We start from the raw sequence: 25,025 nt of genomic DNA, 5'->3' as shown, positions 1-25,025 counted from the left end.
CAGGGAGAGCATGAATACTTAAGTTTTACTGAAGATGGTCCCTGGGAGCACATCTCATATACTTCATGACATAGAAAAGGCTAGTACATTTCTGTCTGGTTGGTTCCATATTGTAAAATGGGAAAAATTAAAGCTGGCCTAATTCATGTACTGCAGTAGAAAAGAGCTAATAAAAACTGACTGCAGAGCACTTGGAAAAAATTAAGTGCTTATTACATCAATGTTAAGTAATAATAAAGGTCATTCCTTGATACTGAGAAACCATGGAAAGTTTCACTGACATAATTTTTTAATCATTCTCATTCATCTGAACAGGCCAAGTCATTTTATTGCTTCATTTTTTCTGGAGTTATATAATATGAGAACCTGATAGGAGATCAAATGTCAGAAAGCCCAGGGTTCTAACCAACAAGGAAAGGAATTTAAATAAGAACTGACAATACAGAGAGAGTGGTCAGCATTTTTGTTATGGAGGAAAATGCATTCAATGTATCCAAAGTACATCTCTATTTATTTTTGCAATGACTCAGATTTCACTGTAAAGAATATATTCTTTTCACTGTTGCATATCAAAGCCTTCTGAGGACTCAGTGCAGTCAACTTGGTGATAATCCTCCCCAAACTTAGTAAAGTTCATTCTTGAACATGAACAACCTTAGCACAGTGGGAAGCATCCAGGCTTTGTGGTCCTTAGATCTGAGTTCAAATCTCAGCTTTTCCATTTACTGTACATAGGATCCTGGGCAAATCCTTTATTTATCTAGGTCTTAGTGATGACTTCAACTACAAAATAAAGACAGGTTGGACTAGATGACCTTTTCTTTTGAATTTTCTTCTGGATCTAAATTTATCTATCACATTTAACATGAAACCTGGTTTAAGCAAAGTCTAGTGAACTGATGGGGTATGTGTATATTATACATATATTTTTATTTTAAATGTATGTATATTTATAATATATTATTTATGATACAAAAGACCTCAGAAAATCTTTGGAAATATATAGTCTCTAATGGTGAGGGATAAAAAGAAGAAATAGTTCAAAAGAGATGAATTTAGAATGCCATTTCAATATCTCACAGCTCCATTCAGATGGATTATATGAAATCTTGGTAAAGATCAACAAATAATTTGTCAGATTGTTTGAATACATATTTATATGTATTCTTATATTTATGTGTTTCTTATATTTAGGTATAGATGTATAGATACATATAAATATATTTAAAAATTTATAGTTGCATTATGGAACATATAATGTTAGCATATTCACAAACAAATCCCAACCCCTTTAGGCTCCCCAATAAATGGGTTGGGGGTAGGGTAGAAAATATGTACTTTATACTGACTATTCAAACAACAACCATAAAATTGTGTGATCCTGAGTCAATCATTTTCCTTTTCTGAGCATTAGTTTCCTCTATAAAATGAGGGAGTTTGACTAGATCTGAAAGAGATCTCTTTCAGCCCTATGATTCCCAATCTCCATGCACAATAACAATCTGAAACCTAACAAAAACAAACATATAACACCATGGGGAAATTAAAACACAGTTACTGACCTTCCAAATACTGGGTTGAGTTGTTTGGGAATGTATTTGTCTCGGTCCTTAATTTCAGTTTTGCCAAGGCTTAGTACAATATAGGGATCAGATTTACCATCTGGGTCAGCTGGGCTGAGGTTAAATGCCTATGGAGGAAAAATATTCTTTTAATCACCTACTAACTTTCTATTAGGGTAATTTGCAGCTCCCATGTCTTTTTTATTTCTCTGGAAACCATTTTCATCCAGGTGGTCATCTGGTCAGACTGAAGCTTTCATTGAGTGGTTCAGTGATCTTCTGTCTGTAGTTTCTGAAGAGAGTGTAAGAGATACTTGGAAGAGATCTGACTAACAGGTGAGAGGCCACAAGGCCTAAAACTTAGTTTGAATGGTGGGGAATTGGATGAAAGAATCAACAATAGTGTCACAAAACATTTCAATAAGCCTCTAGCATTTTACCATTCTGTTTTTCATATCTGGAACTTCTTCCACTGTCCTTCAAGATTCAGTTCAAGAAATACTTCTTCCTTTCAGACTTCCTTATGTAATTAATGTAATTATGTAAAAAGCCCCTCCTTGTCCAAAGAAATGGGTAATTATCAGCATCTGGAAGGATCCATAGAGATTATTTTGTTCAGCCTGCAACTGAACAGCAATCTTCTCTAAAGTATGTCTGCCAGATGATGACCCAAACTTCACTTGGTGGCACAGTGGAGAGAGAGTTAGATTTTGAGTCAAGATCGGTGTCTAAATCAGTGTTTGGCACACTGTAGACACTTAAATGTTTATCAATTGATATTATTTGTGTTACCCTGGGCAAATCACTAACCTCCTAGCCTCAGTTTTCCCTTCTGTAAAACAGAGGCAGTAACAGCACATGCTTTACACTATCAAATGAGATTATATATATATAAAGTGCTTTGAAAACATTAAAGAGATTTATAGTCATTATGATAATTAGGCAACATGGTGGTGCCCTGGATGGAGAACTTGAAACTTGAAACACCTGAGTTCAAATCCTACTACAAGCTCTTATTGGCTGCTTCAGTTTCCCAGCTGTAAAATAGGAATATTAATCACACCAACCTCCCAGGACTGATATGAGGATCAAATAGGATAATACATACACACACACACACACACACACACACACATACACAAACATACACACACATATATATGTATATATAAAATGATTTGCAAGCCATGAAGAGCTCCATAGTTGTTAATGCCGTTGTTATTGTTAAATTGAATTGCTATTGTTGTTGTTAAATTGAAGGGAAACTCACTATTGTACAAGTCAATCCATTACATTTCTTGATAACTCTAATTGTTAATTATCTAATGTTCTATTTCAAGATCAAACCTGATTCTGAAATTTTATAGTAATAGCTAATGTTTATCTAGTGTTTTGAGGTCTAGAAACATTTTACAAATATTAATTCACTTTACCTTCACACAGTATTCCTATTTTACAAGTGGAAAACTGAAACAAACAGTGGTAATTAACTAGCCTGGATTGTTCAACTAATAAGTTTTTGAGGCTGGATTTGAACTGAGGTCTTCCGTTGTACCAATTAGCTGCATCAGGTACCTATTCCTGCCAGTTTTGTTTCTGGGACCAAGCACACCTTTTCCTTTTGAGAACCCTTTAAATACCTTAAGACAGTAATTTCATTGCCTTCAAGTTTTCTCTTTCCCAGAATAAACATATCTTAGTTCCTTCAAATAAGTCTGACACCCTATTGGTATCATTCACTTGTCATTTATCATATAGAATCTTAGTGTCTTCAATTATCTCTTCTTTGTTTCTTGGTTCTATTATATTATCAGCTTATAGTCAAGGACAATATTGCCTTCATCTTTGTAACTTTTTAACTCTGAACACTATGCCTTTCACATAATCGGTCCTCAATAAACAGTGATAATGATCCTAGGATCAAAGATATAGAAATTGAAGGGATCTTGTCATCTATTGCAACTCTTGCTTTTTACAGATGAGAAAACTCTGGGCCAGAAGATTAGCCCAAAGACTGAGAATGGCAAATGGCAGAACTGGACTAACCACTAACTTAGATCTCAAGACTTGAAGTCAGTGCTCTGCATTTTTATTTCACAAAACATCTACATATTTGTAATTATTCCAATTAAAATTATGATTTTAAAACGAGACATGAACAAATATTTAATCACATAGCAATTTTTTTTCTTTAAAAAAAAATCCAGTAAGGAACAAATCACAGTAATAATAATTTTATCAAAGAGACAGCATCCTAAAACTTTTGAGACGTAGTCAAAGATTCCATTCATAATTAATTTATGTCAATAATGACTAGTTTTAAGTTTCCATAATTTCTGAGTTGAAAGGGTTATCAGAGACTAAATCATCCAAGTTGTACCTCTGAAAATGATAGCTACAATTTATAGCACTTCAAAGACATACTTGCAAAGACCTTTACAATTATTATCTACAACCTTATGAAGTTGGTGATATAATCTCCATTTTACAGATGAGGACACTGAGGATGAGAAAAGTTAAATGACTTGTTTCAGGTCACATAGCTAGTAAGTATGTGAGAGAGGATTTGAACTCAAGCTTCCCAATTCTGGGTTCAGCACTCTATGCAATCTAGCACCAACCTATCTCAGTCATCTATTTAGAATTGTCTATTAAAATACAGAATGGTAAAAAAAATAAAGGAAAAGAAATGGGATCAGTTCAATAGCAAAGAATGATCTTATTTTTATTTCTAATACAAGATCAAGTACAACAAAAAGAAGTGTTGACCCAATGGGAGCATTTTACTGTAGCAAAAGGTATGTACCAAAAGATGAAACCATGCTATTCCCTGAGGCTGTGGTCTCCACTATTTCATAGAAGCCAGAAATGTCTGTCTAGAAATAGAGTATATAATGTTTAAAGACTGGATCTTTTTATTGTCCTATAGATCAAAGTCCTCGATAAAGCAACCAGCAGTAATAGGGAAGTCTAAAAGGTGAAAAACATTCTCTACCCTCTATAATACAGATCACATTTTAGGAAATGTCATTTTTCAGGTGATTAATAGGCAAAATACCTATTGATCTCTGATGTAGGAAATACTAAGCATCAGATATAGTTCTGGCCTCTGTTTCAGCAAGGAAAAGATGTGAATTTATGAAAGTATAACTAACTGATAAATAAATGCAAATGACAGATTCTGACAAGTGGTACAAAAGATGAGATGAGAGAGGACAAAGTGGGTTGGGTTGGGATTGTCAAAGGAAACCTATGGGGGAAATGACTCCAGTTTAGGCAGATAGAGGGATTTTTGTTTTGTTTTGTTTTTACTTTTAAACTCCACACCATTTCTTCCTGCTTCTCTTTCACCTTTCATTGCTTTGCAAATGGGGTTAAATGACTTATCCAAGGTCACACAACTAGGTTATTATTAAGTGTCTGAGGCCAAATTAGAACCCAGGTCCTCCTGACTCCATGGCTGGTACTCTATCCAATGCACCATCTTGCTGCCCCAACACATCCTTTTCATTCATGCCCAAGACATTTCATTGTCTTCCTCTGTCATCCAGGAAACCTATAGTAGGCACAATGAGAAGTCAAAGAATATACCAGTGTTATAGAACCATACATTGATCCTACTTGGGAAGCAATTTTTAAGTTAGTCCTTATGGAAAGGTCACTGAAATACAAATCTTTGAAGACCCAGTCCCATTCCATTTTAGTGCTAGTGAAGACTTACAGCAACAATATACACCCTGATCAGGACTTTGATAGAGTGGTTGGGTGGAATCCCCTGCTGAATTCGAAGCTGCCCTCCATTCTCTAGGCTGGAATCCTCTGGACTTTTGTAAATGCAGAAGGAGCCCTATAAACACACAAGGATATCTTGTTGAATAACTAACCAAAATAATACTAATAGGTAGCATTTATATGGCATTTATAGTTTGCAAAGCACTATCTCATTTGAATATCATAGCAACCCTGATCTGAGTGCCATTATTATCTACATTTGCCAGGAGACTGAGACATAGAGAGAAATGATCTACTTTGCCAAGAATCTAACACAAGATTTAAATTCATGTCTCCCTGACTTCAAGTCTGGCACTCCTTCTAGTATGCCACTTTGCTGTCTAAGAAATATCTTTTATACATTAGGATATTTATGACCCTGTGAGGTGAGCAATGCAAGTATTTTTTAATCTTATTTTTGGGTGAAGAAAATGAAACTATGAGAGGTTAATTGACATGTCCATAATTACACAGGTAATCAGTATTTGTGGCAAGATCAAGCCCTGGTCTCCTCTTTCCAAGTCTAGTCCTCTAGCCCTTATGTCACAATGATTCTCCAATATAACAGAGAGCAGATGGTTGTACTAAGTGGTGAGATATTAAGACATCTTAAGGAAGTTCTCCCAGTATGTTGAGTAGATCCCTCATAGAGAATTTATGAAAAAAAATCATAGGCAAAAATTGGAATGGAACAAAACAGGATGGGAAGCTATGGAACTGCTGAGATTTGCATGAATAGAGAGGAAACCCAGACTAATGAAATCATGGGTTAATAAAAGTACAATTTATACTAAAAAGGCAAGAGACAGCTTGCCAAACTGGCTAGCACACCAGTCTCGGAAGACCTGAGTTCAAATATAGCTTCCTAATTTTGTGACAGTGGGCAAGTCATCTAATTTCTTTGTGTCTCCATTTCCTCATCTGAAAAATTAGGGACTGAACTTAATATCTTCTAAAGTCACTTCAGCTCTAAATCAATGAATCTAGGAAAAGATCCCACAAAATATTCTGTCCTTAGGTAAAAAGAATATTTCTTATCCATCTATCCACTGAACTGAATTATTTTAGTAAGGAAGATTTGTCTATATCAAGAAATTTCTTGTTCCAGTTCTATTGTATACTTTGATAGGCATGAAGTACAATGAGCTGGGAAATCTATGGTTTGAAAATTATACCCCACCTTGTTTAGAATTTGAATTCACCTTGAATTTTCCTATTACTCTGTCTCCATCAATATTGTGATCATCTTCCATGGACTTGCCTCTGAAGAGTTCAAAGGTTTTCACCCAGTCTTCAAAATTGTTAAATTCACTCTCTAGATCACCATCATATATCTTTAAGAAGAAGAGAGAACATTCTAATTGAGAAGGGCAGATTTAAGAACAATTTCACAAGTAAGAAAGAAGTTCCTATCAAGCCAAGGTCATTCTCATAGATCTGAATATGATTCATAGTTTTTCATAGTTTTTGAAAGATTATAAAAAGGATATTAGCAACATCTGTATACCTATATAAAGTTTATACATTATCTCATTTGATCTACAAAATAAGCTATGAGGTACATGCTCATTAATATGCACATTTTTATAGATGAGGAAACTAATGAAATTAAATGACTGGCTCAAGGTTAGACAGCTAGAGTTGTATGTGAAGCAGAATTCCAGATCAGGTCTTTCTGACTCCAATTCTAACATTACCTACTGAACCACTTAGCCAACTCTAGAACAGGCAATAGAAGAATAAAACTATGTGACCAAATAGGACATTTGGGGATACTAACCAATTCAGGAATATTTGGTTCCTGGCTGAATCTTTTGAAGATCTACTCCCATCTCAACCCCACACACCCAGTAACTTCTAAATGGTGAAAGACAAACCTAAATCAGAGCATTAAGTAGTGGCCACTATATCCTCTGTTGAAATTATTTATATATATATATATATATATATATATATATATATACATATACATATATATATAGATAGATAGATAGATATAGATATAGATATAGATATAGATATACACACACACAAACATATATACTACATCATCTTCTTGTATTGAATCAGTAGAGGGAGAAGGAAAAAAAAGATGAGTTTACAATTCTTTGGAATGCTTAACTGATCTATCAGAAGCAAGTCAGTCTATATGTTATTGTAACCCACTAACCAGTCATCTGACCTCTAGAATTTGAGAAAGGTTAAGACTTTTTTTTTCCACAGTAATATATCCTATTCTTTTTTTTAAAGACTAGACTCTCAAGAGAAGAACTGTCTCATTTTTGTTTTCATACATGCAGTGCCTATTATGGTCATTAGCAGTAAAAGTCATTAGTAGGTGCTTGATCAGCTTTTTTTTTTAGTTGAGTTGTTGACCACCGTTATATGGAGCTAATCTACTGATTACTAGGGGGCAGGGGGCTTTCATGGACTGGTAATTCATTAGCAGCAACATTTAAGTTCAATAAAACAAGAGATTATTCATTGAGTAACGTAAGTGGCTGACTAAGAAACACATGACTTTTCCCTGAATAGTCCTCTTGGGTGTCCCAAAAATATCAGTGCAGTTTTGAGTTTTAGTAGCTTAAATATTTTAATGCTTAATAAACCATAGGAAATAGAAATCATAATATTTTAGACTGGGAGTTCCTTCTAGCAATGTTGATCACAAGCTATAAATAACTTGTGACCTTTTAAAAGAATTTCTTATGTTTCAGAGACATTAAGTGACTTTACCCATAGTCATCCAGTTAGCAAGGATTTGAACCCATGTCCTCCTAACTCTCTAACCTTTTGACTATGCCTTGTTCCCTCTCTTTAAATTAAATTTCTAATTACATGTAAGAAAGCAGGGAAATGCTATTGCTTATGTCAAAGTTTGTCATGACAAAGTTGACAGTAGCTAGAGTTTGACTTTAGCTGGTTGGTGAGTTGTATATGTGTATGTCTGTGGGGGAAATGTATGTACAGCTTTGAAGTTTACATACAAACTAAACCAGGGATGGAAAAACACTGCATAATCAGTCATCTGAGTTCAATTCAGACTTATATGATCAAGGATTAGAATTGGTTTACTCAGCTCATTTTTTGAATATGAAATGTGAAAATATTGATTTAGCAAAAGATTTCTGCTTTATAACATTTACCCATGAGATTCAAACACATTATCATTCACTACCAAGTACTAACAAATATAATGAATGGTTGTTGCCTCTCTTGTTTTTAATATAAATGATACTTTTATTAATCCATGATTTCATTTGGTATGGGCATTTCTTCTACCCGTGTAAATTTCAGCCAATTCCCAGCTTCCTTCCATCCTGCCTTATCTCATCCCAACTCTTGACGATGATTTTTCTATAAATTCTTCATGAGGGATCTACTCAACAAACTGTAAGAAATCCCTTAGGTCCTTAGACTTAAAAAAAATTAGTAAACAGGAAATTAAGCACTCATCTTCACTATTTAACTGAGAAATATACAGATACATATAAATGCAAATATCATACCACATACCTTCAGGGTGGCTAGGTTTGCTATGTTTTCTTCCTTTGGTTTCTTCTTGAATATTTTTTCTTTCTTCTTTTTCGGTGCATCTTCTATAGTCACTACCACTTGGTCTGTTTTGTTATCTGTGGAGATTCAGTCATAACACTTAAATCTGATGTCTCTAGATTGGAAAGAAGATGCTTTGATCCTTATCTTTACCTTTCAGAATTCTTTTCCTTCCAGGATCAGCTCAGGCCCTTTATGAGCTTTCTCTAATTCCCCCAGTTGCAAGTTCTCTTTTCCTCTTCATATTCTGTTGAATATGTTTTGTCCTCCAAAAGAATCTAAGTGTCTTGAGGGTAGAAACTGTTTTTATTTTTTATCTCAATGTTCCCAGGACTGTCATAGTAATTGAGACATATGAGATGATTAACCAATGGTTGTTTAATTGAATTGGAGGACAAATGCCTGCTCCTCCATTTCTCTTTTAATTTTCTCCATCTTTCGTATTTGATACTCATTTCCATGTCCTTCCCTCTAATTAACCATGACCCCCATCTTCTTACAGGCCTTTAAAATAGCTTTTATCTCCCATTCTTCATTCAGTATCTAGAATATAATAATCACTTTGATAAGTGTTTTTATGATTGGTTGGTTGGCTGTTGCAGGAATATATGAACCTGCCTTCCAAAATGATAGATTAGAATAGACTCACAGAGCCTTGGATTCAGGAGGTAACTGAGAGGCTATTTTCCCCAATATCCTTATCATGCCCACCAGAGAGGTGAAGTGCTTTTAAGGTCACATAGCTCATACACAACAGAGCTGATACTAGGGCCCATATCTCCTTATTCGCAATGCAGCATTCTTTCCATATCCCATGATGCTGAGAGACCAGAATGACTCACAACATTCTACATGATATGGCAAACCCACAGAGGGGTTGTTCCAACTTCCAATGATCTTGATGACAGTTAACTAAGTTTAATTACTCACAACCCACCTCTCATCATCCCTTGCCCATTTTCATTCAGTTATTACATCCAAAACCTTTTCTGTTTATATTTAGGCAATCTTTTAAATGTTTGTGGAAGTTTCTTAGATCACAAAACAATCACCAGTGTGCCATTCCTTAGGGATTGTACAAGAAGTAGAAATACATGCCTGATACCACACTCAAAGAAATAACTCACTTCGAAACTAAATGACTATTTGCAAAGAGAATTTGACGTTTCAAAGGAAAGAGGAATGGTGTGAAACAGTAGGATTTCTGCCACACAGTACCTATCTTCAAAATAATTGTGTTACTATTTATTGATGGAATGTCATTCTAAAAAAAACATCTGAAGGTAGAAGTTGTCCCCGAGAACATCATCCAATAGCAAAATTAGCATTTGTATTAACACAAAAAAAGAGAAGAGATAGAATCATAAGTTTGGATGAATTTAGAAGTCATCAGGTTTGACCTCTTGATTTTACAGTGGAGGAAACTGAGGCCCAAAGAAATGAACTGACTTGGTTCATAATTGTATAGTCAATACAATTGTTTAATCAACTCAATTATTTTTGTCTTAATGATACTTTTACAATTACAAATTCCTTTTCATTAATTTTCAACAACCATTTTAATAAGATTTTTGTCAACTCAATCTTTTTTAAAATTTCCTTTCTTATTATGAACTTAATAATTATCCACAAACAAAAACATTTCAACCTACCAAAAAGAACAATTTTTTTTTAACTCAGATAGGATTGCTTCAATAATCCTGAAATCAGATCAACCAGGAACCTTCAAAATATCTTCTGGTGACAGAGACCTCACTACTAATTCTGGCAATCCATTTCATTGATGTTCAGCTCTAATTGGAAAATTTTTCTCCATAATGACTCAAAAATCTAATTTCCAAATGAGACACAGTTTTTTCCCCCTTCTGGGATCTAAAAGAATAGGTTTTATCTTTTTTCTACATGGTAGCACTTCAAATTGTTAAGACAGCCATCATGTTTTACCCCACCACCACCACCACCCCTAAACTTTCTCTTATACAATTCCTTCTAGTTCTTGTCTGACTTGGTTTCCAGCTTTTCATCATACTGATGGCCATCCTTCCCTGGTTGCTTTTTTAGTTGTCAATGACCTATGTCAAAGGTGATACACTCCATAAGTCACAAGATTCCAAATGTTGGCTAATTAATATAGAATATAATTGGACCTGGACCTGGATCTTTATTCATTTATGTTATTCATAATTTATATGAATATTATATACAATTATTGAATTTTATATTAACAAAATTTAATCGTATTTAGGCAGATATGTAATGATGATGTATGTCCTTTATTCTCTAAGCAGGCTATGACATCAGGGAGGTTATACCATGACAAGCACATGAATTGAATTTGAGTGAGAGATGCTGTTCTGAGTCACCAGTCTCATTTTCTTCTAGATCTAGTGGCCAGATATGAATCAGGATGGTTGGAGATGGCCCTAGATGCAAGGGAATCAGAGTTAAGTGACTTGTCCAAGGCCACATAGGTGTCAAGGATTTGAGACTGAATTCAAACTCCTGCCAGTGTTCTATCCACTGTACCATCTAACTGTCCCTAGGCAGACATGGATAGCAGAAAGAGAACTGACCTCCAAGTCAGGAAGACCTCATCTCTGACATTTTATTTGGTGTTTGATTCTGAGAAGTCAATTTACTTCTCTATGCTCTAGAAAACTCTCTAGGACTAATAAATTCTTGAGAAAGTCATGACTTGCATAGTGGAAGAAATTCCATTCAGAGGAAATTCCTAGATCTGTTTTACTCAAATGGTAAATGTGCTTTGATAAGATTTGAGATTTGAGGATTCCCTCCATCAACACAGATCACAACCTATCCATGCCCTATCATCTATGTAGTTCTCATGTTCTCTCAAAAGTTTGCCACAAGGGATCATGCTGGAGGTCTTCCTCAGTTTCTTCTGACATCCTGAAAGGACCATTGATTATCCTTGTTCTCTCCACAGGACCTTTTATTCTTGTCATATATATTTCTTGGATGTTGCCTTTAACTCCTATCCTTTTTCAGAAGCCATTATTGGTTGTGAGTATGGTGCAATCTGGTCACAACCACCATGCACTTTTTCTTGCCCTCTGTGATGTACATCATTAGTTCATCAGAAGCAATGCCTTGGGGAAAATTATATTTACTCTACCATCTATTTATGAATTTGAATTACTAATCCTAAAATGATTTATTTTAAACCAAGGCACTATGCTCAGCAATATCCATATATTTGTCCTTAACATACTTGTTTAATTTTAATTTCATTTTATTGATTTCCCTTATATAGCTCCATACTTTTTCTGATCCACAGAAAAGATTTGGGAACAGAATCCAAAAATTATCTTGGGCATGGCCCCATGTAAAAATTAAGTGGAGTAGGAATCAGGAAATTGTATTCTAGCTTGGGCATTGTGTTTGTGTGTGTGGGGGGGGAGCGGAGTGTTATCCCTGAGATTCTTTTCAGTATAATTCTTTTTGAGTCTTCCTTTTGAGAATGGTCTAATTCTATGAGCAAACTGTCCCAAAGTGCATCACACCAAGTTTCCTTACCTTTGTCTTTTCTTTCTTTTTCCTAAGAGGAAAGGAGGGAGGGAGGAGTGGGGGGTAGAGGGGAGGGCAGGGGAGGAGAGGGGGAGAAAATGGGAAGAGAAAAGGAAAGAAGAGAAGAGAAAATGGGAAGATAAAGGGAGAGAGAATTCATTATTATCCTGTATGTTCACTATGATTGTCACTTGCTATTTATAAAATGGCTATCAACAAAAAGTATACTACTACCAGCTAAAGGGTACAAATCTAATGATATTGGTCTTCCTCTTCTATAAGTTTGTATTTATAAAGAGTGTATCCAAAAATAAATTTGAAATCAAAAAAGACCAAATAAGGAATACCACTATAAAGAGGATGGAATTAACTACACCAAAATGGTCAAAGAAGGATCTCATGTCACCAAGAAAGTTAGAGTAAGAACCACCTAGATAAAGTTACTTTCTCACTTTCTCCCTCTGACTAGGGACCACCCTCACAGACAAAGAGGACAGTCTTCATAGAAAGAGCCTCTTTCTAGTCTTTATTATTTAATATTTTCCAGTCAATGAAACAGAAAAATCTTGCTACATCATGAAGATGTCTTGAGAATATCTTGATGTCTTTGGACTCTTCACTGCCATCTGTTCATTTCTGGCCAGAAGAGTAGAAAAAAAGAGGTGAGAATAATAATAACTGACATTAGTGATTCATGCAGTGATAATAATAATGGAGAAAGTAAGAAAGATGGCTGGCTTTTGAATGTTTCTGTCTGTGTATGTGGATACGGTTAAGACAAGAATATAGATGAACAGATGGTTTGCCTAGTTTATGGTTAGATGATGAAGTAGGTCACATCTTTTTCTTCCCTACCCTCTTTCCATATGTCAGTGTGTCATGATCTGGAAAAATCATTGAATCACAAAATCTCAAAATTAGAAGGATCTTACAGTCTCTCTTTAGTACAACCCTATCTGAAAAAGAATACTCTCTATAACCTGCAGACATCTGGCAAGGGAAAACCAAATACCCCAACTATTCTATTTTTGGATGACTCTAGAGTAGCAGTGAAGAAGAATATATCTAAGCTTCAAGTATATGAAATAACCAAAGGTCTTTTGCTGAGTCAATTTTTTTTTTATATTTGAGGGCTTATACCTTTGATACTTTCTCTAGGGAGGCATAATACTTGGACCACCAATCGATAACATTTTCTGCAGATTCATCTGCTATGGTCCTCTTCCTCCTTTTGGTAGATTTCCTGGAAGGTTTCCTGGCATCCTGTCAAGGGATAAGGGGAATTTTAGTCAATTGGAGCACATCCCCCATAAGAGCAGAGACATGATGGTTTAGATGTCATCAAGTCTGATAGAACAGTTGATAGGTAATGGGAAAAAGCAAACAGATGAGAATAAATAGGAAGAAGGTAGGTAGGAATGGTTATGGGCAATCAATCAATTAATCTGAAAGTGTTATTTGAGCACCTATGTCCTAGATATGGGTTTTATCACCCCAATTGTTGAAGTCTGTGGTAGGTTGATTCAATTAAGGTGCCTCAAAGGTGCCAAGGAATAAAATGTGATATATCACAACTAACTTGCATAATCCAAAGTGCTATATTTGAAGTCAGAAGAGCTGGGTTCAAATCCTGAATCTGTCATTTTATTACATCTAAGACCATTGGCAGGTCACTTGATATCTGTCTATATTACTTATACAATATAAGCACCTTGAAGAAGGGACTGTTGTTCATTTTTCATTTATATTCCCAATGTCAAGCACTATGCACTGGACACAGATAACTATTGGATTAGATTGGAGAGAATCCAAGCTGTGAGTAGAGAGTTGAACTTGGAATTCAAAACTTGCTTCAGACACATTAATTGTGTCACTGTGACCTAGTTTTTTCCATTCCTCAGTTTCCCCACTTCCAAAATGAGGAAAATAATAACACTGACAGTGTTATTATGAGGATCAAATGGGATAACATGATAAATTTTTTCAAACTTTAAAGATTCCATAAATGCTAGCTATAGTAATACTCATATTATTATGGTTATTGTGCTGTGCTTTGCTTCCAGTTTTTAGAATTCTTGACCTTAACCTTGATCTTTTCCTTCCTGAAGTGAAGACTTAAAATTAATGAATCATATTCTCTTCACCTAGCTCTCCATTTTTCCATCTGCAACTCTGCTTGATTTGGACATATTCCACATGCCTATTCCAAGTATCCCCTAGAGACCACCTCCTCATCTTCTCCCATTAGATCATAAGCTCCTATTAGACCATGAGGGTCCTTCTTTCTTTTTCTTATTTGAATCCTCAGTATTTAGCACAATCCTAAGAATCATTGAATAAATATTTATTGAATTGTTGAGTAAAGACTTAGTGGTCTATAGAATCAGCATGGTATAGTATGAAGAACAAGAGATTAATAGTCAGAGATCATGGGTTCAAATCTCCTCTGTTTGACCTTGGGAGAGTCTGGAACATCATGCAAGGATGCACAGCTAGATATAGATATGATCTGATGGGAGCTATCTAAGATGAATGGTTTAAATAGTTCTGGGTTCACCACTAATGAATCTTAATACCCTTGTGATCTGGATAAGACTAATTTTACTCTCCTGTTCAAAGACCTTTAATGATTCCCACTTGCCTTTAGGAAAATAATATAAATTTCTTTTCATGGCATTTAAAACCTTTTGCAGCCTGGCTCCTCCCATGCACTCTATACTACAGAGAAACTCTTCTATTTGCTTTCCCTGGATATGATGTTCCATTTCCCACTGTTTTTCTTTTATATAGATGGAGCCTCATGCCCAGAATCCCCTTCCTCCTCAACTCCTCCTCTCAGAACCCTTCATTCTCTTCAAAGTTCAGTTCAAATGTTACCCTTTTAAAAAGATCTTTACTTATTCTCTCTGCTATCAGTGCCCCTTCCCTCCAATCATTTTGTATTTACTTTGTCTATATACTGTATTTACTCCTCTGTGGAAATATTGGAATACTTCCCTCCTCCCTACAAGACTACAGGCTTCTTGATATTAGAGGTTATCTTATTTTTTATTCTACCTTCAGCACCTTGCATATAGTAGGCAGTTAATAAAGTCATCTTAATTAATTGATCAAAATTGCTTTCCCTCATTGGACTTCAGATTCTTTAACTATAAAGTGAAGGAATTATATCATATGATCCCTCAGGTTTCTTCTAGTTCTGTATTCTATTAAACTCTGACCTTTACTTTTTCCTCCTTTGGTAGCTCTAGAGTTGCAGACTTCATTTCTGGCCCCAGCATTGGTGAAGAGTCAGGGATGTCATAGAGAGCCATGCTGGCTGACTGAACCTGTGATGTGTCTGGTACAACAGTGAGTGGCTGCTCAACCTGAACATAGATATGATCTGGTGGGGGATCCTGGGATGAGATAAGCAACTCAGATGGTTCTGGTTCTGCTGCTGAATCAGGTACAGCTGAAACATAAAACACAACAAAGTGAGAGAACAAAATCACGACTACTATAATTTATGAGCCAGGACTATGCAACAACAATAATCTGTATCACTTAAACCAAAGAAATAGCTTTGTCTGAATAATCTAGATTACAGCAGGAATTAATCAAACAATAAGCATCCATTAAATACCTACTGTATACAAAATATTGTACTTAGTACTAGTACACAGCAATCAAAATGAAATCATTCTTCTTTTAAGGGAGCTTCCATTCTATTGAGAGAAACAGACAGAAAAAATAGAGAGATATACTAAAATAGAGAGATAGAGAGACAGAGAGACAGAGACTGAGAGACAGAGAGACAAAGAGATAGAGACATAGAGAGGGAACATGCAAATACATAAGCATACATAAAACATACCCAAAATAAATTCAAAGTCATTTGGGTTGAGAAGGCATTAGTAACTGGGAAAGGAAAGGCCTCATATGTGAGGTAGTATTTAGTTACACTTCAAAAGAAACCAGTATTCTAAAGGGGTAAGTGAGATAGGAGATTCAGAAAACCAGTTTGGCTGAGCAGGAGAATAAGTTCATTGAAGAGGTGGGCTGAAGTAATTCCAGAGACCTGAAGACAAAGCTTACTCTCTTCATGAGAGAGAAATGAGGAGTTAAAATAGTGAATGAGACTTGTGGTTTTTGGACGTGGTCACAGTGGGGAATTTTGTTTTGCTGGACTATACATATTTATTACCAGAATTTTTCATTTTATTTTTCTTTTTATTGTTCAATTGGAAGGGGAAAAGAGGAAGGGAGAGAAAACAAACACCTGCAATAAGAACACAAATGAATGAATAAGTAAACGAATAGATGAATATATAAACAAATAAATAACTAAGCAAGTAAATATATATATATATATGTATATATATTTAAAAAGAAAAGAAAACCTATGGGCTCTGATCAAGGTAAAAGATATCAAAGCTGTGTTTAACATCTATTATGATTAAAATGTGGTTTTATGATTACAAATTAAAGAATATATATATATATATATATATATATATATATATATATATATATATATATATATCCAAAATCTTGCAAACTTAATGCCAAATAAGCAAAATGGGGACATATTGAAAACTAAAAAACTTCAATAATAACAAAACATTATAATGCTTAATGAGTCAGTTAATAAATCTATTTTTTGTCTTGTTTTGTTTTTTAAGAAATGTCAAACTTGAATCTGGCTAGGAAAGACTTTAAATGTCACAAATATATGTTTTCAATATAAAGGTAATATAAAAACATGGTTTCAAATTTGGTGTCCTCTACTTCCTGGTTCCTTGAATAATGTTTGGGCATTTCTTTTTCCCCAGGTTATGCTGTGGAAAACATGACAAAGAAAATATATAATCTATCAGTATTTTATAACACTGGACAATTCAGATCCTCAAGTGAAGCATATCTATTGTGGTCCTCATTGTCATTCTTCTCTAATACCTGACCTTTCAGTAAGCAAATGATCAGCAGAAGTAGATATGACAGCCAATCCCTATAGCACCATTGAAGGAGGTTGACATAGGAGAAGTTTTCATGGCCTTGAGGAGTCATTACCCAGTGAAGTTCATACCTTGAAGTGTTGGGGTTGCATGTACCTCAGAGACTAGGACTGGGAGATCCTCAGATTTGTGCAGAAATTGTTTAAGGCAGTTGACAGTATAGGTGCCCACAAGGGTGCTCCTACCAAAAGCCCTCCAGTCCACCACACAGATACTCAGAGGTGGGTGGAGGAGTTCATTTTCAGGTAGTTCCTGGTAGAAGACAAGAAGATCAAACAATTTGAACACAAAGGTTACTACTCCTGGGATCATTAAGATTGTAACAAATACAAAGAGAGCTATTGTGAGAAAATATCCCTTTTGATTTCATTGAACATGAGAGATACAGTGTTTTAATAGTAAAATTTAGTCTCAGCAAAAACTGGGCTTAACATTAAAAAAAATTCAAATGTACCATATTTCCCCATGTATAAGACAACCTTAATTTTGAGGCCCAAAATTTGAAAAAAGCTCTATAACATAAACTTATTGAATCCAAGTTTTATTCATCATGAAATTCAAAGACCTTCTGCTCAGAGCTTTCAGGCATCTTTTGGGCAAGTCTGGTGCATGCATGCATGCTTAGTCCATTCATTCCATGAACCTGAAGCACCAATTGTGTACTCCTTTGAAATTAGTCACTTCTTTTTTCATTAGCATTTCTTCTGGCCTCCTGCTGAACCACCTCTGTGGATATAGGAATTCTAATGGCCCTTTGCTCTCCGATCCATCTCTTCAATTCCCTCTCTAAATCAGGCCATTTGGCTGACTTGTCTCTCATGGTCTTCTTCTGCCATGGAAGTCAAGTTTCTTCTTCCATAGACAGTCTCAGATTGTTTTCTCAGTTGGAGGAGGATCAAACTGATGTTTAGCAGCACAATTCACATTCACTTTTGCACACTGGATCACTTTGAACTTGAATTCAACACTGTGCAAAAATCTTTTTTGAGCCATTTCTAGGCAGAACATGACAAAATGCAACCTACTACAGCAGTAATGAATGCAAAACAATGAGCACAAAAACAATGAGCATGAAAAAGCAGGAAATGCAAGTAATAAAATCTACAACCACTGTGAAAGACATGCTCAGTTTTTAGATTCCAAATTTTTCAAAAAGGGTGCATCTTATACATGAGGAAATATGGTATATATTATTTCAGGATAGCTAAATGGCAGGAAGAAATATCTTTCTGAATTCAAATCCAGACACACACACTAGCTACATGACCCTGGGCAGGTCATTTGATCTTGCTTGCCTCAGTTTCCTCATCTGTAAAATGAACTGGAGAAGGCACTAGTAAACCACCACACTATTTTTGTGAAGAAAATCCCAAAATATGGTTACAATGATCTGGACATGACTTAAATGAACAACAATGATATTTTAATCTTTTAAGTGTCTTCCATTTCATCATTTGACTAAGGCAGTTCATATCAGTATAGTATGATGAATAGAGCACCAGATGTGAAGTCCAGAATTAAAATTCTGCCTCAGATATTTGCTAGTTGTGTGACCATAGACTAGTCACCTAACTTATCTGAGACTCAGTTTCTTTATCTGTAAAATTAGGGAGTTGTACTCAATGACCTCTTTGCTTATACATGGTTGTTTTTTGTCTCTGATCAAATAAGTGAACTCCTTGAGAGAAGGGACTGTCTTTTGCCATTATGTTTCACTCCAGAGCTTAGCTGGGCAGATAAAAAGCACTTAATAAATGTTAATTGACTGCCCATAAGCTTTAAAATGCTATGACAATGTAAGGCAGTATGACAGAATAAATAGAAGATTAAACTTGTTTAAGAACATTTGAGTTCAGATCTTTCTATAAGAAGAAAAAGAAATTGAAGGAATTAGAATAGGGAAGGAGGACACAAAACTCTCACTCTTTGCAGATGACATGATGGTACCTAGACAATTCCAAAAAGTCATCTAAAAAACTACTAGAAATAATTAGCAACTTTAGCAAAGTAGCAGGATATAAAATAAATCCTCATAAATCCTCAACATTTCTATATATGACTAGCAAGATACAGTAGAAAGAGCTAGAAAGAGAAATCCCATTCAAAGTAACCTCAGACAAAGTAAAATACCTGGCAGGCAGACTCAAAAACTTTTTGAAAACAATTACAAAACTCTTCTCATGCAAATAAAATCAGATTTAAATACCTGGGCAAACATCAACTGTTCATAGATAGGTTGAGCTAATATAATAAAAATGACAATTCTACCAAAATTTAACTACTTGTTTAGTGCCCTACCAATAAAAATTCCAAAAAATTACTTTAATGAGTTAGAAAAAGTTGTAAGTAAATTCATATGGAATAAAAAGTCAAGAATTTCCAGGGAATGAATGAAAAAAAGTGCAAAAGAAGATGGCTTAACATTTCCAGATCTAAAATATATTATAAAGCATTAGTCCTCAAAACTGTCTGGTATTGGTTAAGAAAGAGAGTCATGGATCAGTGGAATAGACTAGGTGTAATAGCAGGAAATGATTATAGTAATCTGCTGTTCAATAAACCCAAAGAGCCCAGCTATTGGGATAAAAACTCTCTTTTTGATAAAAAAAAAAACTGTTGGGAAAATTGGAAGTTAGTATGGAAGAAACTTAGATTAGACCAACACCTCACACCCTATACCAAGATAAGATCCAAATGGATACAGGATTTAGACATAAAAAAACTAAGCAAACTAGAAGATCAAGGCAAAGTTTACCTGTAAGATCTATGGAAAGGGAAACAGTTTATGACCAAGGAAGAGATAGAGAACATCATTCAAAACAAACTAGATAATGTTGACTACATTAAATTAAAAAGCTTTTGCACAGACAAAACCACTGTAACCAAGATCAAAAGAAATGTAGTAAACTGGGAAACAATTTTTGCAACAAATATTTCTGACAAAGGACTCATTTCTAAAATATACAGAGAACTGAATCAAATCTTCCAAAAAACAAGCCATTCCCCAATTGACAAATGGTCAAAGGACATGCAAAGGCAATTTACACCTGAGGAAATCAAAGCAATCCATAGTCATATGAAAAATTGCTCCAAATCATTACTTATTAAAGAAATGCAAATTAAAGCACCTCTGAGATACCACCTCATACCTCTCAGACTGGCCAATATGACCAGAAAGGACAATGATCAATGTTGGAAAGGATACAGAAATCTGGGACACTAATACATTGTTGGTGGAGCTGTGAACTCATCCAATCTTTCTGGAGAGCAATTTGGGATTTTGCCCAAAGGGCAACAAAAATGTGCATACCATTTGACCCAGCAATACCACTACTGGGTCTATACCCTAAAGAGATGATAAAAAAGGGTAAAAACATAACTTGTACAAAAATATTCATAGTAGCCCTGTTTATGGTGGGAAATATTGGAAATTAAGTGAATATCCTTCAATTGGGGAATGGCTTAATAAATTGGTATTTGTATATGATGGAACACTTTTGTTCTATTAGAAACCAGGAGGGATGGGAATTCAGGGAAGCCTGGAAAGCATTACATGAACTGATGCTGAGCGAGATGAACAGAACCAGAAAAACACTGTACACCCTAACAGAAATATGGAGGTGATGATCAACCCTGATGGACTTGCTCATCCCTTCAGTGCAACAACCAGGAACAATTTTGAGCTATCTGCAATGGAGAATACCATCTGTATCCAGAGAAAGAATTATGGACTTTGAACAAAGACCAAAGACTACTACTGTCAATTTAGAAAAAAAGAACATTATATTATTATGTAACTTTACTATCTCATACTTTATTTTTCTTCCTTAAGGATATGATTTCTGTTATCACATTCAACTGAGATCAATGTATAACATGGAACCAATGTAAACACTAACAGAATGCCTTCTGTGGGGGTGGGGGAAGGGAAACAAGAATGAGGGAAAAATTGTAAAACTCAAAATAAATAAACTCTTTCTCTAAAAAATTAAAAAGAACATTTGAGTTCAAATCTTTCTGACACATACCAGCTGCTTGACTATGGGTACTAATTTATCCAGGAGACAACATGGTAGGATGGATAAAGCCCCATCTCTGGAGCCAGCGGACTTGTGTTCAAAGCCCACATCTGGAATGTGATATCTGTGATTTGGGACTTCAGTTGCCTCATTTGTATGATGAAAGGCTGGGTTATGTAGCCTTCTAAATCCTTTCTATTTTTAAACCTATGATCTTCTCAGTGTCCCAAGAAACTTTCCAAAGTTTATATATGGCTTAGCCTTACCAGATATAAAATTATATTATAAAGCATTGGTTCCCAAAACTGTCTGGTATTGGCTAATTTATATATTGTTCAAAACACTTTATTTTTCTGGATTTCAATTTTCTCAAAAGCAGAATAAGGGCATTGGACTAGATAGTCCCTTTCATTTACAGCTCTTTAATTTCTGATCCTAAATCTTACTAATTAGAGGAAAGGTCAATCTGAAGAAGTAAAGAATCTAAATTATATGATAAAGTCATTTTCTTTTTCAAAATTTATATACTGGATGACTGAAATGTATTATTTGAAAAACTCTGGATATTATAATATTTTCCACATAGACAATATGTTTTATTATTTTTATCATATTATATTATTATATGTTAATATTTTAATTTAATTTAATATTAATAATTATAAGATTGGTATAGTGTGTTACAATTTATAAAAATATCTTCTTCAATCAATCAACATTTATCAAGTGCCCTATTATTAATTTGTCAGGCACTGTATAAAATAATAGAAATATAGAGACAAAAGATAATCTCTGCCCTCAAGGAGCTTACAATCTAATTTAGAAAGACAACATACAAACAAATATATACAAAATGCAAATATAAATACATACAGGATAAACAGAAAATAATTACAGAGGGAAAGAAGTAGAATTAAGAGGGACCGGGGAAAGCTTTCATTCAAATACTTATTTAAGTTAAAACATGACAGGAATTATTATTCCTGTTTTGGAGAAGAAGCAGCTGAGAATTATAGAGGTAAAAAGACTTGATCAAGGTCAAAAGACCATGGACTAAAATTAGAATCCAGGGCTCCTGGCTCATCCAAAATGCTAGCTCAATGTTCTTATCAGTATTTCACAATATGTAGGAAACTACTATATATATTCTCCAGGGATTTTGCCAATTCATAAAAACTAATTCTGAATTCTACAAACTTGAGATTTATAATTATTGGTATGGTTTGAGGCTTTCTTCATTGGTAATACATCTTTTTTTTCAGAAAATAAGACTGGGAGAAGAATAATTTTAAAAACTGGAAAGGAAACTGCTTTCCAGTACCATCAGACATTTGAGTCAATTTGGGTGCTTCTAACAAAAACTCTCATTACAAATAATTAATCTGGTCATTAGGTAAGTTCAATATGGACTTGGCAATACTTTGTAAGCCCAGTTATAGTTAGTATACATACATTCTTCCTCTACTATACTAATGGGAAGTGTGGAATACTAGTCTCAAAAGAATTGAAATTTCAGGTTATCCAAACAACAGTAGATGGATTTTCAGAGGGCAGGAGTAAGTTGTAGCATATTACTAGTAAAGAATTATAGAGTAAATGTATTCTAAAAATATGATCAGGACAAATGCCTGAAAAGGGTATGGCCAATCATGTAACAGGAACAAAGGATAAGCAAGGTACCATCCTTGCACTCCAGTGATGGTTGTTATTCAGATTTTTCAACCATATCCAACTCTTCAAGACCCTAATTGGGGTTTTCTTGACAAAGATATGGGAGAGATGTCATTTCCTTTTCCAAATCATTTTACAGGTGAGAAAACTGAGAAAAAAACAGGGCTAAATGACTAGCTAGTATGTTTCTGAGACCAGACTTCAGTTAAGTTGCTTTATCTACTATAAACTTTGAACTCCAGATACATACTAATAACAGATGAAAAGATCCCAAACATCCTTGTTGGGGGTACCCTATGTGAAGGATTTGATGATGGATGCCAACAAGAGTCACATGGGAGGAGAAGGACTGTATGCATTGTGTTCTGTTTCATTGGGAAGAGTACCTATACCTATAACACTGCAGATTCATTGAAGTTTTAAAGTATATTACATTTTGAAAAAGAAAATGATTTTACCATATAATTTTTATTCTTCAATTCTTCAGAATGACCTTTCCTCTAATTAGTAAGATTTGGGATCAGAGATTAAAGAGCTGGAAATGAAAGGGACCATCTAGTCCAATGCCCTTATTCTACATTTGAGAAAATTGAAATCCAGAAAAATAAAGTGTTTTGAACAAGTTCACACAAGTAGTGTGATTGGTAGAATTTGAACCCAAGTCCTCAGGGCCAGCCCTCTTTTCTTTATACTCCAATATATAGCCACAGGTCCTAAAAGCTAAATTGAAACTAAAGCATGTTGCATGCATAGGAAACAGCAATAGATGAATCCTAAGAAGGACTCACCACTTCAAACCAGTCCACTTGGATGTTAAAGTTAGGATTATTCTTGTAGCTCTGGATCACACAGGATTTGACACCTCTCCCAGCACATTCTATGAGCACCTGAGGGCGATCCACTGAGAGGAGTTGGACTTTCTTCATTTCACGAACACCCCAGAAGAGAACCTAGAAACAAATCCAACAGAACAGTCAAGAAGAGAGGTCTGAAAAGTCTATCAATTTAAGTATTCAGTAAGCGCCCATTCTGTGTAAGGTTGCATGCTAGGCTGTGGGAATATAAAGATAAAACAACAAACAACAAAAGTTCCTGCCCTCAAGTAGCTTTTCTTTTTGGAGGGGAGGAAGGGGAGGTATAACATGTAAACCTACATATGTCTATATTATTTGAAAAGGAAAAGATTAAGTTGGAGATTCAGGAAAGATTTCCCTTAAGAGATGGTATCTTGGAGCAGCTAGGTAGTGTAGTGGATAGTGTACTGGCTCTGGAGGCAGGAAGACCTGAGTTCAAATCCAGATTGATATGTCCTAGCTGTGTGATACTGGCCAAGTCATTTAACCCCCATTGTTTCAAAAAAAGGAGGTTGCCCCTTAACTGAGCTTTAAAGAAGTTTTAGAGGCAAAGGTAAGAATCACAGATGTAGAGCTAGAAAAAGTGACAAGGGGCCATTGACTCCTACCACTTTATCTTACAAATGAAGAAACTGAGACCTAAAGCGATTAAGTTACTTGCCCAGCATCATCCAGCTAGTTGGTGGATTTCTTTTATTGTTTGTTTGGGTTTATTTTGGTTTTGATTTTTATAAGGCAATGGGGTTAAGTGACTTGCACAAAGTCACATTGCTAAGTAAGTATTAAGTGTTTTAGGGGATTTGAACATAGATCTTTGTGACTACAACTGCAGGATCTTATCTACTCCATCAGCTCACCAGGAGTCAGTAAGCTATGGCCCATGGACCAAATTGCACACTGTAGTTTGTTTCTATATGGTCCAGGAGCTAATGATTCTTAGCTTATAGATTATGTAAATAAGTGACAAGCCAGATTGACCCCCAAGTCATACTTTAATAACACTTGCACTATATACAATCATGGTTCCCAGGCATGGGGAGCATCCAAAAGATCATATGATCAATTCTA

General features: G+C 35.0%; 1 protein-coding gene across 1 annotated transcript in view; it reads right to left on the bottom strand.

Annotated features, from left to right (window-relative positions):
- FER1L6 (fer-1 like family member 6) overlaps nt 1-25,025 on the bottom strand; it is a 211,186-nt gene that overhangs the window by 53,584 nt on the left and 132,577 nt on the right. Inside the window, 9 exon segments of the mRNA XM_074202128.1 lie at nt 1,563-1,690; nt 5,284-5,409; nt 6,536-6,667; nt 8,850-8,994; nt 12,413-12,447; nt 13,557-13,679; nt 15,638-15,870; nt 17,485-17,665; nt 23,892-24,053. Of these exon segments, the coding sequence (XP_074058229.1) occupies nt 1,563-1,690; nt 5,284-5,409; nt 6,536-6,667; nt 8,850-8,994; nt 12,413-12,447; nt 13,557-13,679; nt 15,638-15,870; nt 17,485-17,665; nt 23,892-24,053 (1,265 nt within the window).

Source organism: Macrotis lagotis, chromosome X, assembly GCF_037893015.1.
Source record: "Macrotis lagotis isolate mMagLag1 chromosome X, bilby.v1.9.chrom.fasta, whole genome shotgun sequence".
Lineage (NCBI taxonomy): Eukaryota > Metazoa > Chordata > Mammalia > Peramelemorphia > Peramelidae > Macrotis > Macrotis lagotis.
Note: the sequence above shows the minus strand (reverse complement) of the source record. Positions and strands in the feature narration are given on the sequence as shown.